The sequence below is a fragment of the Camelina sativa genome, chromosome 13 (genome assembly GCF_000633955.1).
Source record: "Camelina sativa cultivar DH55 chromosome 13, Cs, whole genome shotgun sequence".
Classification (NCBI taxonomy): Eukaryota; Viridiplantae; Streptophyta; class Magnoliopsida; order Brassicales; family Brassicaceae; genus Camelina; species Camelina sativa.
Window position 1 is genome coordinate 20,993,089 of NC_025697.1, and position 17,504 is coordinate 21,010,592.

The 17,504-nt window shown below is 38.4% G+C and overlaps 2 protein-coding genes across 3 annotated transcripts; both read left to right on the top strand.

Moving 5' to 3' along the window:
* LOC104738439 lies at nucleotides 3,222-4,801 on the top strand. Its single transcript, XM_010458615.1, has 5 exons — nucleotides 3,222-3,347; nucleotides 3,564-3,599; nucleotides 3,690-3,723; nucleotides 3,813-4,630; nucleotides 4,709-4,801. The coding sequence occupies exons 1-5, from the start codon at nucleotides 3,222-3,224 to the stop codon at nucleotides 4,799-4,801; spliced, it is 1,107 nt and encodes a 368-aa protein (XP_010456917.1).
* Nucleotides 10,958-14,972, top strand: LOC104737317 (CTP synthase-like). 2 transcript variants are annotated; one of them, XM_010457459.2, is made up of 22 exons: nucleotides 10,958-11,177; nucleotides 11,271-11,350; nucleotides 11,488-11,574; nucleotides 11,671-11,721; nucleotides 11,812-11,929; nucleotides 12,025-12,081; nucleotides 12,184-12,248; nucleotides 12,337-12,420; nucleotides 12,534-12,584; nucleotides 12,680-12,742; nucleotides 12,832-12,878; nucleotides 12,973-13,042; nucleotides 13,131-13,193; nucleotides 13,276-13,365; nucleotides 13,469-13,507; nucleotides 13,636-13,785; nucleotides 13,893-13,970; nucleotides 14,058-14,143; nucleotides 14,235-14,283; nucleotides 14,379-14,459; nucleotides 14,555-14,648; nucleotides 14,740-14,972. In XM_010457459.2, the coding sequence occupies exons 1-22, from the start codon at nucleotides 11,060-11,062 to the stop codon at nucleotides 14,787-14,789; spliced, it is 1,671 nt and encodes a 556-aa protein (XP_010455761.1). In that variant the 5' UTR covers nucleotides 10,958-11,059; the 3' UTR covers nucleotides 14,790-14,972. The 2 variants fall into 2 exon arrangements, with proteins under 2 accessions (XP_010455761.1, XP_010455762.1); XM_010457460.1 differs by lacking the exon at nucleotides 10,958-11,177 and having other exon boundaries at nucleotides 11,305-11,390.

The window sequence follows — 17,504 nt, forward strand, 5'->3', positions numbered from 1 at the left end:
ATAGATATATTTACGAACTTTGAAAAATGTTTTTGTACTTTGATAACACCTCCAAATTTAAAAATTCTGCGTATTATTTTCTTTCAATTTATTAATCAACATTGATTCACTTATCTTTGTTAAAATTTCGATTGTTTTATTTATTGATTCGTTCATCTAACTTTTGTTTGGTGTCATTTTCCATCTAATACCCACATCGATCATATCTTCCAAGTCTTAATTTAGGTAATTGATTGTGATTTCTAATTTTTTATAGATTTATCTTTTAAGTCAATTTGGTTGGTTGCAGACTTGCAGCTATGAGCTCTTTCTCCTTTCTTCTCTTATTATTTTTTTGTAAATTTTGATAGAATAATGATTTATATTTTGTTTTATACGAATATCTTTGAAAATTGATTATCTGAGTATGATTCAGCAAGCATTGATTCATATATCTTTAACATTATTCTCTTATTGTCACTGAATCAATTTTTATATATACAACAAAAAAATTATTTAATCAATTTGGTTGATTCATCTTAGTCATTATTTTTGATTTTTTTATATTATAGAGTTAAAGAATTATCACTCGAAATGTGAAAATAACAATGTTAGTCATTTCAAATTTTCATTTTTCCGTGCGGCAACGCACGGGCCGACATCCTAGTTTTATATAACAAGATTTGATTTATATAAAAAAAAAAAACAAAGTCTTATGAAATCATTAATCCAATACAATACATGCCCCTATATTTTAAATGAATGGGGTTATTGTTGATATGGGCCTTTTTTTCCCCTAAAACTTTTAAAATGGGCCTTTCTGTCCGTCCTCTCGTTTTAGGGTATTTCTTCTGCTGGCGAATTGATGATTATGTCCTTGTTGGAGATGGGCGGGATTTTGGTTACTTCAAAATTGGTCACTGCTTCGCCGATTTGATGTGCCGTTCACTGTTTTCTTTTTCTGTGGTTGTTAATTGGTGATGTGGCTTTGGGGAACAGTCGATTAGGTTGAAGTAAGAGGTTGTTGCGGATATATATGTGAGGATATGTGTTTCTGTGGACAAAGGTGGAGAAGTAAAAAAAAAACCGCTAAGTTAAGGATCAGAGTAAATCTACCTAACCGTCGTCTGAGTGAAAATCAGTTATGGCCGATGAGGTAAGAACATGCTCGTTACTCTGTTTTACCGATTGTCGTTTGTTATTGAAACTTTTATTGATATCGAACGTAGTTTGGGATGATGTTGTTATGCTAATTCAATACCTCGAATGTGTTATTGCTTTTGGTCGGTTTTTAGTATGTTAGTGTTAGTGTCTGCAAACGTGGTTGGTAGTCTATTGAAAGTTTGTTCTTAATGCCTTGAGTCGATCTTTTATTATGTTAGTGGCTGATGCTTTATCAACTTTTATGTTGTAGCTGATGCTTTATTTCTTTGTCTGTGTTGTTTTTGTCTAGTGGGAAGAATTTGAAGTCGTTGTGATTGCAGGGAGTTGGGAATTGTCTGAATCTGGAGTGTGGGATTTTGTACTTGGAAAGAAATGCTATGGAAGGAATGTTACAATGAGGATGTCAATGAGTTATGAAGAATTCATTGGACATATAAGTGATGAGTTTGGCCTAAGAGAGATGAACCTCAAGCCAAAAATGAGTTATTGGCTTCCATCTGAGCTTTCGATGTTCTCTGTCAACAGGAGGCCTCCCGTACTTATTACAAGCCGAATGGGGATAAGGAATTTTCTCATTGTTCGAAGAAGTCAGATTCACTTAAACTTGTTATTATCTTTCGAAGCGCTAGATGATGAAGGTAATGGAAGCAGGAGCGTAAAGAAGGTGTGTGTAACGAACCTTGATGGAGAAAATGTTGTAGATGGGGATCAGGTTGAAGAAGGAAGTGGATGCATCATGATGTGTAGCATTGAACAAGCAAGTGCGGGCATCAGAATGTGTAGCATTGAATCTGTTCCTTCACAGTCAACTCGTGGGACTGCTGTTAGGCGTGTATTGTTCCCTGACAATGCTCAGAATGGGGAAGATGTGTAGGTACATAAGATGGTACGTGAAAGGAACATTGATAAAGGGAAAGGCATCGACGTTGATGATGTCCCAACTGGTATAATTGTTAGGGATATTTCTGGTGGAGAAGGAACCAGTGGTGGTGAAGGGGCGGTGACAGAATTTGGTTTAGAGGAGTGGCCAAGAACAAATGATAATGGTATAATCAGACTTGTAGATGCAGCAACTCTTCAATGTCAGATAATGAGAAAGAGTACGAGGATTACTGCAACTCTGAAGATGAACGTGTTCTTCGAGAATTTGAACTAATGGAAATGAGGCAAGAGGAGCTGGCCAGACAAAAAGGGAAAGCTGTTATCTTATAATCTCCGGTGCAAGTTGTCCCAGAATCTCCGGTGCAAGTTTTCCCAGAATCTCCGGTGCAAGTTGTCCCAGAATCTCCGGTGCAAGTTATCCCAGAATCTCTGGTGCAAGTTGTCCCACAATCTCCACAGCAAATGTTGCCTGAATGTGGAGACTATAGTGTTCCGGAAGGTGGAGACAATATACTAAGTCCTTTGACTGATCAATATTTCACAGATGGTGTTGTTGCTTCTCCTGACGAAGCCGATGAAGATTTTGACTACTCTGGTTGGAATGATGCTATTAACCAGAACTTTGATGGACAATTTGTTGGATCTCGCCTAGAAGAAGGTGGTCCATCTTCTTTAGCAGAACCACAAGACGCTGAATGTCGTAGCATGCCACATGTTCGAGACTCTTTGGTTGAAGATTCAGTGGGAGGGCAAGGTCTAGATGGGAGTACAGGAGATGTTGGCAACCATGTTCTATCATATGTTGCTACTGCAAGGTATGACCAGATTTCTCGACCAACCTTGAATGACGCCATTACATATGAGCAGAATATGCCAGCTGAAGATGCAGAGCCAGTGTTTGACGATGTTCTTGACTTGACCAACACTAACGGTTGTGGGAATCTATAAGCAGAAGAAGATGCAATTTTCAAAGGGCGCGTGTTCAAAGACAAAGAAGAAATGCAAAACACCATGTCCATATATGTCATCAAACGACTGTTCTATTTCCGGCAAACAAGGTTTGACCCGCAGAGGCTTATATTTGTTTGTGTTAATCCTAATTGCCATTGGAGAGTGTTTTGGCATGTTGTGTCGAAGTTTTCAAAGAACTTTGAAGTTCGTACTTGACCTTAATCCACACGTGCACAATAACATCCATGGCACAATATGCAAATCTTGTATCGTCAAAGGTTATTGCATCTGTTCTGAATGGAAAGTACGCAAATGGTCGCCCAGGACCAAGAGCATGTGATATCCCAGACATTGTTCTTGCCGAGCTGAAGGTTTCTGTACCTACATGAAGGCTTGATATGCAAAAGAAGTTGCTGTTAGGAATAGCAGAGGAACTGATGCAGAAAGCTACAAGTTGTTGGCTACCTATATGTTTTTGCTTGAGCTAGGGAACCCTGGAACTATTTACAAATTGGAGCACACATATGCAGCAGATGGGTGTAAGAAGTTCAAGTATTTATTTTTCTCATTGGGTGCAAGCATTGCAGGGTTTAAGCATTGCCGGAAGGTGGTACTTGTTGATGGTACATCTATACAGTCGAAGTTCAAAGGGGTCCTCATAGCTGCAAGCATGCAAGATGCAAACTTCCAAATTTTTCCAATTGCATTTGCAGTTGTCGACTCTGAGAATGAAGCTGCGTGGACTTGGTTTTTCAGGCAGCTTACTTTGATAGTCCCAGATGCTGAAGACTTGATTATTATATCTGATCGGCACTAGTCTATCTATGCTGGAGTAGGTCAGGTTTACTCAAAAGCTTTTCATGGAGCTTGTGCAGTTCACATAGAGAGGAATGTCAGACCTTTTTCTGGGAAAGGCCTATTAGCATTAGTTGGAAAAGCTGCTCGTGCATTTAATGTTGGTGATTTTAATGAGTCCTTTGACAAAATCGGTTTTAGAAGCAGGCGATGTGAAGAATATTTGAATCGAATACCACTTCCACATTGGACTCATGCTTTTTGTGAGGCGAAAAGGTACAATATAATGAACAGTAACGTTGCAGAAGCTCTGAATAGTGCTATAGGCAAGATTGTGGAGCTCCCAATTGTGACTATGGTTGAGTCTATCAAGACCAAGTTAATGCAGTGGTTCTGCATTAGGCGAGCGAAAGCAAAAAGACTGGCTACACTCCCTGAGCCAATCACACCGAATGTAAACAAGTTTATGCTTCGCTACCATTTAGAATCAGCTGGTTTGGCAGTTACTGCAGTATCAGATTGGTGTTACGAGGTGAAGAAAACAGAGGGGAAGACCTACTTTATAGATTTACAAAACAAGAGTTGTACTTGTAATGCATTTCAAAAGCTTATGATCCCTTGTTGTCATGCCTTGGCTGCATCAAGAATAAATGGTATATACATTTCTTCTCTTCTAGAGAAAATGCACCATGTTAGTGTCTTTGCTGATACATATTCAGAGCTCATATATCCTGTGCCTAATCAATGCGATGAGGAAGTCCCTGTTGTGGTAGTGGAGAATGAATTTGAGCCTCCTACTAACCCACCAGGCCCAGAACGCAGAAGGAAACGAAGGATCCCTTCCACTGGAGAACAAGTGGTAATGGACTCTCCTAAAATGTTTGCTTCCCCTAATTACTTTTCCCTGCACTATTCTGAAAGCTTCTTATGTGTGTAGGGGAATAAGCAGAAAAGAACGACACCACATAAGTGTTCTACATGTGGTCAAGCCGGCCCTAACCGAGCTACATGCAAAAACATCATCGAATAAGGTATTACACCTATGGTTGTAGGCACATTTGTGAAAGTATATAGGAGAGTCCTGTTTTTAATGTTGGAAATCAATTGTATGTGTCGTTCCAGGTGGTGTGTTTATGTTTTTTGGGCACTAGAGGCATGTTCTAGGTGGTGTGTTTATGTTTTTTGGGCACCAATGGCAGCGAGAGTTTGTAATGCTTGTAGGACGATTATAAAACTGCAGCATATGTGAATCTGAATGGGAAGTGTGGAGTGAAGGTAGCCACTTTTGGAAAACTTGGAGATCTTTGTCAAGTTTGGGACGAGTTTGAGGATAATGCAGGGGGAGGTGGATGTCAAGTTTTTTGGTATATATGGAACATAAAACTGCAACTGCAAGTGTTGTTTTTATAACTGATTTAAAAGTAGTGTTCCAATGTCTTGTAACTCTGGATGGATGTTGTTTGAATATTGGTAACTTATATATATATGAAAAGTGAAGCTTCTAGTGCATAATAGTGATGATAGCAGTGTCAACTTGATATTCTATTGATTAGACGAAGAAAACACCAGCTTAGACATCAAGCTTTAGGATAATATTGACGTTATAGTATAAATGATAACATAAAACAATGCAATAATAATGATATAGGCAGATTAGATTAGCATAAATCCTTAACTAGTATTGCTTACTTGAATGCAAAACAAGTAGGACACACGTGCAGGACAGAGAGGGTAGTAAGGATACAGTCTGGCAGAACAACAACACGCATTCTATGAGAATAGAAGCAGGAATTTGGTGTACCAATCTCTCTTATCTGGCTGACAACCATTTCTGCTATCTCTACGGCTTCCTCTAGTGATGGAAGCAAAGCTAAGAAGGAGTTAATAACTTCCATACCTTTGTCAAATGAGCTAGAACATATGAGGAAGGTGCCTAGAGCAAACCGATCGTATATGTTGTTTGGAGCTGCTAAACTGAGCAGAGCAATTGAGTCTTGTGAAGGTCCTCGTTGAGCAGCAAGTCGCAATCCTTCGACGTACTGAGAAGTTTGATTCCCAGCATCCAAACATCGGAGTAAGAAGGGTCGATAAATACAACGCTCGTTAGCGAGAGTGCTTACAAAAACAAACTCGTCAATGTCGACTTCTTGTAAGACTGTAGAATCAAACGCAATGCTGTTGAATTCGGGACCAGAAGCCACTAAAGATCCCAACTCACGAAAGCCACTATGGCCAACCCGGGTAACAATGTCTACCAGCAAAACGTGAGGAAGGGAGTCGAGAATGGACTCCATTGTGATTGCAGTTTGTAGTTTGTAGGGTTCTGTAATGAAAGTTTGTTTGTAAAGGTTTAAGTGTGTTGATAAGTATTGCGTTTAAATTTCCGCAACATGTTGTATTTAGTGGGAGATAAGCAATAAATAGAACATGTAAGAAGGAGTGTAAGGAAGCAGGTGGAACAGGAGCCTAAGGAAGTAAATAGAAGAGTAGCGATTGGTGAAGTGAAGTGTTGATGGGAAGGTTCTGAGGTAATTATGGAAGCAGGTGAAACAAGAGCCTAAGGAAGTAAATAGAAGAGTAGCGATTAGTGAGGTGAAGTGTTGACGGGAAGGTTCTGGGGTTGGCAATAACTTGTGTCAGTAGAAAGTAATAAATACAGAAGGTAAGAGGATCCAAGTAGATATTCTCATTGCATATAACTGCAGTTCAGTACAACGGTTGCAGAAGAACAATAGATATAATAGGTCACTAAATAGAAATTAGTAACTCCAAACTTAACACAGAAGCAAATACATTACTGAAAACCAATAGAAAAAACAATTCCTACAAAGGTTGGAGAGGGAGCATGGACCACACTTTGGAATATGGTCATATTTCCAAGTGTTTGCATGTGATCAAATTTTTTTGGGTCAATAAGCATGATCTGACGGAAAACAGTGCTTCCAATTTCATCTGCTACTTCAAAAGATCCTACAAAACTGACAAATGAATCAATGTTGTGTATGGCCTCTTCATAAAAGCCCATAAAAAGTTGGAGCAGTGCGGTTGCAAACAAAGCATGGGGTGGACCATTATCTATTGACTGTAATAGTTGCAGAGCTGTTTCTGCGTGGCCATCTCTTGCCACAAGTTTCAAGCTCTCGAGATAACAAGCTGTTGGGTTGTGAGCTTGTAAGCAACGAGTGAAAAATGGACGGTATGGAGAGTTAAGGTTGATGAAATCTGGGTTTGAGAAGAGGAATCTGATAGATATGTTGTGGAGGACTAAAGGATGGTAGGCAAGACGACAGTAAAATTTAGACGTTGATAGCATACCCGAGAGATCAGTGAAACTTGAACGACCAACTCGGCAAGCAATGTCAAGTACACCATCAAAATCTAGTTTTTCCATGGCACCTACAAATTTGGGTGATTTGAGGGAGAATACATTGATGGAAGAATATTGATGCAGCACATTGGCATATTTATGGGCATACACAGAGACTACCACATTTAATTCATGTAAGGTGGTTGTTGGTAGCACACGACAGTGAAATACAATTTTAAACTGTTCCTTGTTGTATCCTATAATGTATTGCGTCTCATAAAGATATAGAAAGAAGTGCGTAATCATTTGATATTGGAGGAGATATGAGAAGAAAATGTTTATTAACTGGTGAAAGTTATTGTATTAAGGGGGATAAACAAACTTTGTTGAAGTTGTCAACTAAAGGAGAAAATTGGAAAAAAATGCAGAGCAGAGTACTAGTTACTAAGTGAAGCGATAAAGAGAATGAGGGAAACAATAAAACGATGCTGGCAGTTTAGCACCCGATGCCATTAGAAACCACCCTAAACAGCTGTCCACATCACACAGTCTTAATGTAGAATCATATGACGAGGATGCTGATTTATAAGAACCAATGCCAATGTGAAACGATCTGAGTAAACCTGTTAACGAGTAACAGAATAAGGAGTCTCATTCCTGTGAAGAGGATGCAATGGATTCCATGTAACGAAAGCAATTAGTTCACTATGAAGCGAATGGAAGCTGTCAGCAACAGTATGTCAAACGAGAGTAACAATCGCAAGACAACTATAGTCAATATGCTGGAATTGTGCAGGAGGTCAGCATGTCGAGTTTTGAGGTTTATGACGTGGAGATGATTGGACCTAATCACCATCAATAGGAGAGCCATGAGGACATCCATGAGGTAGAGGATGGACTAGGAAAAATCTGTTCTCAGAATTTATCTACAAAAGATAAGGATATAAATCATAGTTAAAGGATGTTTGAAAACAGAAATGGTAGAGATGCATGATCCCCATCGGTGAAGACAGAGAAAGTGAGGAATTGGGGCTTAAGACACTTACAACATCCATAGTGGATAAGTCCAAATGTTTCGTTAAAGGAACTGGAGATAGAGTAGCAGGCAACATTGAACAGGAACGTGAAGCACTCATTGCATCAGTGACCAATGAACGTCTTCCGGATGTTACCTGGCAAAGCTGACGAGAGTAAGGACGATGGATTAGAGAGGGTGACAGGGTTTTTAGACAGTGAGAGTTGATGTAAGTTGAACCTGTTCTGGTTTTTTTCGCTTTCTGCATTTGAAACGTCCAACACGGTTTGATGTAACTACAAGCTCACCAGCAGCAGTGGATGGAGAAAAAGAATCAGACCGAGTTGGATGCGATGGTTGAGAAATACCTTTTGTTGCAACGTCAGTTTTAGTTCGGTTTGTAGATAAGATGTGTTTACCTCTAGAGTTGTCGTTGACAAGCAGCTCACCCAGATCAGCCAGCAAAGAATCTTTAAAATCTTTCACCTTCAACGTCACAATACCATCAACATCTTCTACATAACGGAAGACCTTAGATGGTTTACGATGATCTGTAACGACTGGTGACTCTGGGAGCACTTTGTAAAAGCTCTCAGCTTTGGTATGTTGTTTTTTGTGCTTTGATGAAGAACACAGAGATGGCAAAGAAGCATCACCACCAAAGGAGAAGGACTTGTCAAACTTGTAAGCAGATGAGATCAGCTCTTGTAATAGCTTACCTTTGTCGTCAACTTGGGCAGTGAGACAAAATTCTGTGTAATCTTGAAAAGGAAACGAAACCTGCAGCTGCAAAAACATATGAGACAAATGTGAGCAAAGATTTAGTACAATAATGTTGAGTAGTATTGTTGTATCTGACGACATACAGATGGATCATGTTCAACAGACAAAATGTTGTCGGTATGAAATGACTTGCACTTTGGAAGAGAGGTAAGAGTCTGGTCAAGAAACGTTGATTGATCTTCAGAATACAGGAGAATCTTCAAAAGCAACGGGATACATTTGAATGCAAGAAGCTGAATGGGAAGAGGGAACCCATGAACGGCAAGTGATGATTGTTTGAGTTTTTTTATTAGAGATGGCTTATCTGGATTATAATCCCCAACTATGACCATTCTAAGGAGTCTTTTGAAAGCATGTCTCCCCCAAGGGTAATGAAGGAAGAAGTCAACATCTTTAACTATCTCCACAACTCCTGATGATGGTTTCACTGGTTGTGTTCTACACAGAAGAATTCCCTCAACAATAACAACTAACGCTAGTTTAAACTTACGCCAAGCTGGCATGTTTGTCTCACTCTTCAACAATTTGAGAAGGTCTTCAACAGTGGTTGCATGAAGGTTGTGGCCAATAAGGGTATACCAGTATGGAGCACAACCATCAGAATGAGTAGTTGGAGCGAGAAGGTTTGTTGCTGGGAGACAAGGCACACATGAAAGGCCAGTCAATTGTTCGAACTCCATCAATGAAAAGCGCAAAGGATGGCTGACATAAAAAAACCACATTTCATCACTATTAGGAATAAAAGTTGTCTACATAGCATCTGGTGGACTAGCTGGCCAGAGAGGGAACAATATCGAACAGGCAAGGAAAACAGAGCGCCAAGAGGAGATGCCAACAATTTTTCTAGCTCAGGCAAACTAGCGAGGTCTTGAATAGGAATTGATACGGACGACATGATCAGGGAGCTCACCTTGAACAAGTAGATGATGACAAAGTTAGAAAAGGAAGCGAGATATGGATGACGGCGAATGAAATAAAGAACAACAAGGCGAATGAAATAAACAAGGGGTAGAAACCACATGTTTGAGATATAGATACAGTAAACCATAAGACCGAAACACATATAGAACCCACACATAATGGCCTTAGCAAACAGAAAGCATAAGTGATACAACAAGTCAATTGTAAGGGTGAATCAAATAAAGAATAACAAGGTGAATGAAATAAACAAGCGATAGATACCACATGTATGAGATAGAGGTAAACTAAGCCCTAAGGACGGAAAGCATATGGAACCCAAACATGAGGAAGGGATAAACCCCTAAGGGCGAGATAGAGGTAAACTAAACCCTAAGGCCGAAAGACATATGGGTAAAACTGGGGACATGTCCGGAGAAGGAAGAGAGTCAAAAAATTGAAAAATAAACAAAATTGGTACAAGTACTATGAAATACGAACCTCCATGGTGTCGCAAGTGCTCAGAAATCGTCAAGTTGCAGTCAATTGTAGCGATCTCAAATCTTCAATTAGGAGATCGAACTGATATAGTAATCTGGAAAGGGAGACAACACAAACGTTGTAGCTGAGATTGTGAAATTGAACTGGACCAATGCAAAGTAATATAATATGAGAGCGCAGATCTGAGAGGGTCCGAATGAGGGTGACAATGAATTTGAGTAATTTAGACTTAATTTGTGAGATAGATATTATCTTCTTCTTCAAACAACTCATTGATGGTGAAGAGACGTTAAAATCAGAGGGAAAAAGAGTGAGTGTTGCGAAAATTAACTGTCGACAATCTATTTCTCTGCACAAAATTTTTTTTAAAAACAATTAATAAAAAGAAAATATATTTGTATTGCTGGTTAGGGATAATTATGTCATTTGACAACAGAAAAAATGCCTAAATGTCGAAGGACAGACAAAAATCCCTAAATTGATAGTACTCTTCAAAAATAATAACAATCTCGTAATTAACTCTTAAATGAATAGAGTGAGATCATTTAAGTTTTCTCCAAAAAAACAAAAGATTGAGATCATTTAAGGAAACAGAAAAAGAAAAAAAAAAAGAAAAAAGAAAAAAAGAAGAAAGAGCGGGACACGTGGGAGCATATTAGTGGTTGAATACAATTGTTCCTGGAAAAGAAGTCTATGATTGGATTTGGGGAAACCAGAGTCGCATTTTGTAGTTTCCGATCAGACATTAAGACAAACAGTTGGTGTGCGTTTCGTAATTGGAAGGGATGAAGTACGTGTTGGTGACTGGAGGAGTGGTGAGTGGGCTTGGCAAAGGCGTTACAGCTAGTAGTATCGGCGTCGTGCTTAAAGCTTGTGGCCTTCGAGTTACCTCCATTAAAATTGGTTTAAGATCTCTTCTCTCTCTCCACTCCTCTGTTTGTTAGTTTCACACAATAAAGTCTGAGCCTTTTTTTTTTTGGAATTGATCTTATACAGATCCATATTTGAACACTGATGCTGGTACTATGTCCCCTTTTGAACATGGAGAGGTCTTTGTACTCGATGATGGTGGAGAGGTTTTCTTGTTTTCTTTACACTCTACACTACTACTGTTTCGTAAAGCCATCTCTCTCAGTTTAATTCACTGATACATATATAGTTGCCTAAAGAATGTAATAAATATCGCTGTTTGACTTGTGTTCCATGTCTAAAGGTTGACCTTGATTTGGGGAACTACGAAAGATTTCTCGATGTGACACTAACCAAAGACAACAACATAACTACTGGAAAGATATATCAGGTGCTCATATATATTTTGTCTTGTGTTAGATATGTGATGTTGTTAACTTTAACGTGCTTAACGTGAACGTTTTCTCCTTTTTTCTTTCTCAACCAGTCTGTTCTTGACAAGGAACGCAAAGGCGACTACCTTGGAAAGACTGTTCAGGTAAAACTTTGTGTGGTTGAATTAGTAGGATTGTGTTGTACGTTGCTCATGTGATGTGATTCCAATTTAAATCCGGGTTTTGTTTTTAAGGTTGTTCCACACATTACTGATGCAATCAAGGGTTGGATTGAGTCAGTCTCTCTGATTCCTGTGGATGGAAAGGAAGGCCAAGCTGATGTTTGTGTTATTGAGCTGGGAGGAACTGTTGGTACGTTACCATACCATTCATATCTTGGTTCTCGTTTACTTACTTAATTAAAGATCCTTAAATCTACTTTTCTTTTTCTGCTGCTTATATGATAGGTGACATCGAATCAATGCCTTTTATCGAGGCCTTGAGACAATTGTCATTCTCAGTTGGTAAGCCTGTGAATCTTTCTTTTCTGGAGAAACTAAGTATGCTTTCTTTCAGTGGTTCTCTACTTTATTCTTGATGATGTTTGTTCATATTTCCCTTGCTAGGACAAGAAAATTTTTGCCTGATTCACGTGAGCTTGATTCCCGTTCTGGGGGTTGTTGGGGAACAGGTATATTTCTTACCTGCTCAAGCCCTGGACTACTTTACATCCCATTAAATGATGGTTAACTTTAAATTCTGTTTTAACCTTCATGCAGAAAACAAAGCCAACCCAACACAGTGTCCGAGAACTAAGAGCTTTGGGATTGACACCTCACTTTTTGGCATGTCGCTCTGCTCAGGTATCGCTTCAAATTCAGTCAGATCAGTTATAATTCGCATACACCTTGGTAAATTTTTGTCCAGTCACAGTTGCTGCAGAGTCTTGACATGTCTTTTTTGTCTTTTTCTACAGCCACTGCTGGAAGCTACAAAGGCAAAATTGTCTCAGTTTTGTCATGTGGCGGTATAAGTTTTGTATGAAGTCTATGTTATGTATTTACTGAACTGATGTATATCTTATGCGGTTGGGATCTCATATCACTTGATGACTTCTTACAGGCAGCTAATATTCTCAATATCCATGATGTTCCAAACATTTGGCATGTTCCTCTCCTACTCCGTGTAAGTTGGATGCATTTTAGGCTCTTCCAAGAAAAGGAAATAGAAATATGTGTTTTGTTATTGAAGTTGTTTTTTCCATGTATTTGCAGAATCAAAACGCTCATCACTCGATTCTCAAACAACTGAATCTAACTAGGTTAGTCTCATTTCTTACGGTGTTCATTACATCCGATATCATAATTGAACACTTTCAGCGTAACATGAGATTCCATATAACTCATCTCTTTCAGCGTTGCAACAGAACCTGATCTGGATAGCTGGACTAAGATGGCTGAGACTTTTGATAACTTGACAAATCATGTGTGTATTTTACAGCTGGCTAGTACAACTTTGTTTTAGAGCCTTGACTTTTCTTATTCAAAGGGACTGTACTTTTCTTTATGCACAGGTCAAAATTGCTATGGTTGGAAAGTACATTGGTCTAACGGATTCTTATCTGTCGGTTGTTAAGGTAAACTTGGAAAGTAAATCTTAGACTTTGGTCTTCTACCGCATTTGCTTTGCTCTTCATTTTTTTTCCTTCTTCATTGCAGGCCCTTCTTCATGCCTGCATTGCATGTTCATTGAAGCCACATATCGAATGGATTGCAGCTTCAGATCTTGATGAAGAAAGTGAGAAATCGGTATATATTATTAATGACTTTGATCTTCCTGAAACTTTCTGATCCAGATTTTTTACTTTCACTATCACGGTTTTCCTATTAATCATCACTTTCTCCTTTGCAGACTCCGGAGGCACATGCTGCTGCTTGGAAGATCTTGAAGGTGAGAATATCAGTCTTAGGATTCTCTGATTTGAATATTTAGTCCATAACCTCTCCACTTGTGTATTGAAAAGGAGACATTTGTTTGCCGACAGACAATTTTTAGTCACTGTTTTTGGTTGTTTGTAGAGCGCAGAATGCATCCTGGTTCCTGGTGGTTTTGGAGATCGTGGCGTGAACGGAATGGTTTTAGCAGCCAAATACGCTAGAGACAACAAAATTCCTTATCTTGGGATCTGCTTGGGGATGCAAATTGCAGTAATTGAGTTTGCCAGATCTGTAAGAAATATAGTATCTTGTAAACTCTGAACTAACAGCTTCAACTTGCTGTCTTCCTAAGACTATTTCTTATCTTTCTTCTTCTTATTCTGTGACATTGGTTTCAGGTTTTGGGCTTGGAAAGAGCAAATAGCACCGAGTTCGATGCTCAGACACCTGACCCTGTTGTTATATTTATGCCAGAAGTATGTATTCCAAACATGTATTCAGAGACCTATCAACGGAGTCCGTCCTGTTCATTCTCTCACTGTTATTGATATTTCCCCTTACAGGGCTCAAGAACACATATGGGAAGCACAATGAGACTTGGATCCCGAAGAACACATTTACAGAACCGAGACTCTCTCACTTCAAAACTGTAAGTTTGCACTTATCTTTGTCGTTTCCTTGTAGTTTTCAGTTCACGGTTTAAAGACAGCAAGTTGTTTTTTTCTCCGGGCATTTACCAGATACGGTGACGTTTGTTACCTAGACGAAAGGCATAGACACCGTTACGAGGTTGGTATTTCATTAACGGTGGTAAGCTGGTCTAAAGTGAATGTATGTACAACAACGATGTGACAAAAGGTGTATTTATATAATAATGATGGTAGGTGAATCCAGAAGTAGCTCAAGTACTTGAAGAAGCTGGTTTAAGACTTGTGGGTAAAGATGATACAGGGAAACGAGTTGAGGTATATAAAAAAAAAAGAAAACACCATCTTAGTGTTTGGTCTCTTGTTTGTTTTGGTTTCTTTTTTTTTTCTGCAAAATCTTTTTGTTTCAACAGGTGATTGAGTTTCAAGATCATCCATTTTATGTTGGAGTTCAGTTTCATCCAGAGTTTAAGTCAAGACCCACTAGACCTTCTCCTCTGTTTTTAGGCAAGTCTTGATTTTTCTGACTATCTTTTGTCTCATATTCCTGATCGTAGAAGCTCGATTCAGATTTGTAATATGGAAAAGTCTTTTACAGGATTTATTTTGGCTGCGAGGAAGCTTCTTCAGGCACATTTGAGAAATTGAGTTGAAAGCTCTTCATTCCTCGTTTATACAGTTTGTACATATATATTTAAGAATAAAGCCGATCGAGAATACATTTTGTCTTAAAACTGAAAGACAAAGACAGGCAAAGACATCTTCTCTTACAAGTGACAACATTGAAATGTAAAGCTGCTTAATAATTTAAGACTCTTTACTTCCAGTTTAGGTGTCCTGTGTTTTTGTTAGCAACTGATCGTGACAAAACCAATCAACATTAGTTTTTTAGTCACTAAGAAAAGGACATGATTGGAAACTAAAATAAATAATAATAATATAATTCTACGTAGAGGATATGAGTATTAATTTGTGTGCTACTGCTCCACTGTGACTATTTTTCCATCTTAATTAGATTTCTTTTAACTATCGATTGCATCAATAAAATTAAAATATGGATGAACAAGTTGAACACTTATCCTGTATAATTAATTTTAATTTTAATTTTTTTTTGGAAACCTTTTCTCAACATTTTAAGTTGAATGGTTTGAATATATTTTTTCAACCCCTTCAATTCAAATGGTGAACATTAGTTGAATATTTTTTTCAACCTCTTCAATATTTTCGAAGGTGCAATATCTTCAATGCCCATTGTTTTCTCCCAAGCTTGTTCTCTATTTAATTTAAGGCATGGTTTTTTCTTGTTCTCTATAAATTTATTCGACGCTAGCAATGTCATATCTTTGTTTAGGGTTGTTGTTGAATTGTGGGATTGGTTCTAGTTTGGGTTATGTTTAACTACTTAACAATTAATGAAACTTGGCTGAGTGAAAAGTATGCATGTATGCTGAGGTGGAGTGGTACGAAGTAGTTTGCCTTCTAAATGCATTGAAAACTCAAAAACCAACGGAGTAACATTGTGTTTGGGTAACTAAGAAATATTTCTCCATGTAAACATAACCACTGGGAAGATATATTATGTATTCATTTTGGCTGCATCAACTATTGTTTCTTTGTAACATGGATACCATATGGTTAATTATATATAACTCTCAACACCCTCGACTTGACCCTGAGCTAAAAGAATAATTAACCACAAGGTTGTGTTCTCATCGGAACAGACTTGAGTAGAACAATAATGTATAACTAGGTAACAACCCGGATATATAGTGCGGATAAATCAATTCAAATAAAATTATTATTTGAGATTTGGTATTTGTTTGTGTAAAATAAAATATGTAAATAATTCTTTTTTTGTTTTATTCAAATTTACGTTTATTTTATATAAAAATATGTTTCACCCGTGAAATATTTGAAAGTAAATAATAATTTTAACGCGGTGAAAAAATTTGTATGAAATTTATTTATTAAAACATGAATAATTATTAAATTTTTATAAGAAATAAATTTTTTGTTTTTTAAAGAAGTATAATATAGTTTCAAATTAAATGACTACAAATAGTTTAATTTATTTAATGAATTTTTATTTAAGTCTGTAATAGCAGAGATGTAATTATGATTAATTAATAGGGTTTATTTGCTAAAATGTGCTTCGAGCTCTCTGGCATCGACACATCAACATTCTTTCAAGAGTGTTTCTCTATTAATATATAGGAGATTTTTGGTAAGGTCAACTATGAATTTAAAATATCCATAATTAATATCAAAACATTGAATCTGTACTAATTTTTTTTTCAACAAAAATATCAGCTCATATGAGCCAATTTGACGGAAAATTGTTTACAAACAAAATAGGCTGCGGAGAGGTACGCGCTTAGCGTCCCAGAGAGTCCACACTTACATTTGCGTTTCTTGAAATGAAGGATAAAGAGAAAGAAGAAAACTCCTCCCTATCAATCTTGATCGCGTCGGGTACGTCTTGAAGGTCGGCCAGTCATGTGGAGAAGAAACCATCTTCACCAAATCTGAGCAATCTGTATAAAAAGCTATGTCCCGATAATCGTGCCCAATCATACACCGCATAGCCCAAACAAAAGCTTCGACTTCAGCGTGTAGGGGGAAAGACTTTGTCGGAAATTGGAGGCTCCCCTCGTAGGTAACAGATCTTGAAAGGATGAACACACCCATCCTGCACCGGCAAAGGAATCGCCAGCCTTCCAGGATCCATCGACGAAACACCGATAGCCTGTAAACAAAAAAGGAAGTTGACCCGGGAGGCCCCTTACCCGAGCCCTAGAGGCAATGGGTATGATGGAAGATTCCTCCTCCACATCTGACACCTGTTCCTGCAACCATGTAGCCGCTTCCCCAACCGCTACTCTAACAACATCCTCCGGTTTTTCTGTCTGGTTTTTGAAAAGACGTGCATTCCTCGCTTTCCAGATATACCACATAAGCCATGGAAAAGCCTCCACCTGAGAACCCGGATTAGATTTACCCAAAAATGGTCCATATTAGCGTACACCGAGTCGGTTGGGAAAGATACTGGGCCAACCGGTACCTGAGCTAAAGCCCAGGTCTGACGGGCAGGCGGGCACCGAAATATGGCATGATTGATGGTTTCCTCATCCATCCCACAACGAGCACAGCCCGAATCACAATCTATGCCCCGCTTCCTCAAATTTGCCGATACTGATATACAACCTGACAAAACTTGCAACATAAAATGCTGCAGTTTTGGTAGACAGGGCACCTTCCAAACAGCCGCCAGGAGAGGAGTAATATCTGGCCTGTATCGAATAACCTTACTGATCTGCTGTTTGACAGCACACTCCGTCTCATACCCATATTTGACAGTGTATT

What these genes read in the sequence shown, in the direction of transcription:
- LOC104738439 (XM_010458615.1), top strand. Translation starts at nt 3,222, where the DNA reads ATGGCACAATATGCAAATCTTGTATCGTCAAAGGTTATTGCATCTGTT. An exon ending in AATGAAGCTGCGTGGACTTG is followed by an intron (nt 3,724 to 3,812) that starts GTTTTTCAGGCA and finishes ATGCTGGAGTAG; the next exon opens with GTCAGGTTTACTCAAAAGCT. An exon ending in CTTCCACTGGAGAACAAGTG is followed by an intron (nt 4,631 to 4,708) that starts GTAATGGACTCT and finishes TTATGTGTGTAG; the next exon opens with GGGAATAAGCAGAAAAGAAC.
- LOC104737317 (XM_010457459.2), top strand. Translation starts at nt 11,060, where the DNA reads ATGAAGTACGTGTTGGTGACTGGAGGAGTGGTGAGTGGGCTTGGCAAA. An exon ending in ACCTTGGAAAGACTGTTCAG is followed by an intron (nt 11,722 to 11,811) that starts GTAAAACTTTGT and finishes TTTGTTTTTAAG; the next exon opens with GTTGTTCCACACATTACTGA. An exon ending in ATGAAGAAAGTGAGAAATCG is followed by an intron (nt 13,366 to 13,468) that starts GTATATATTATT and finishes TCTCCTTTGCAG; the next exon opens with ACTCCGGAGGCACATGCTGC.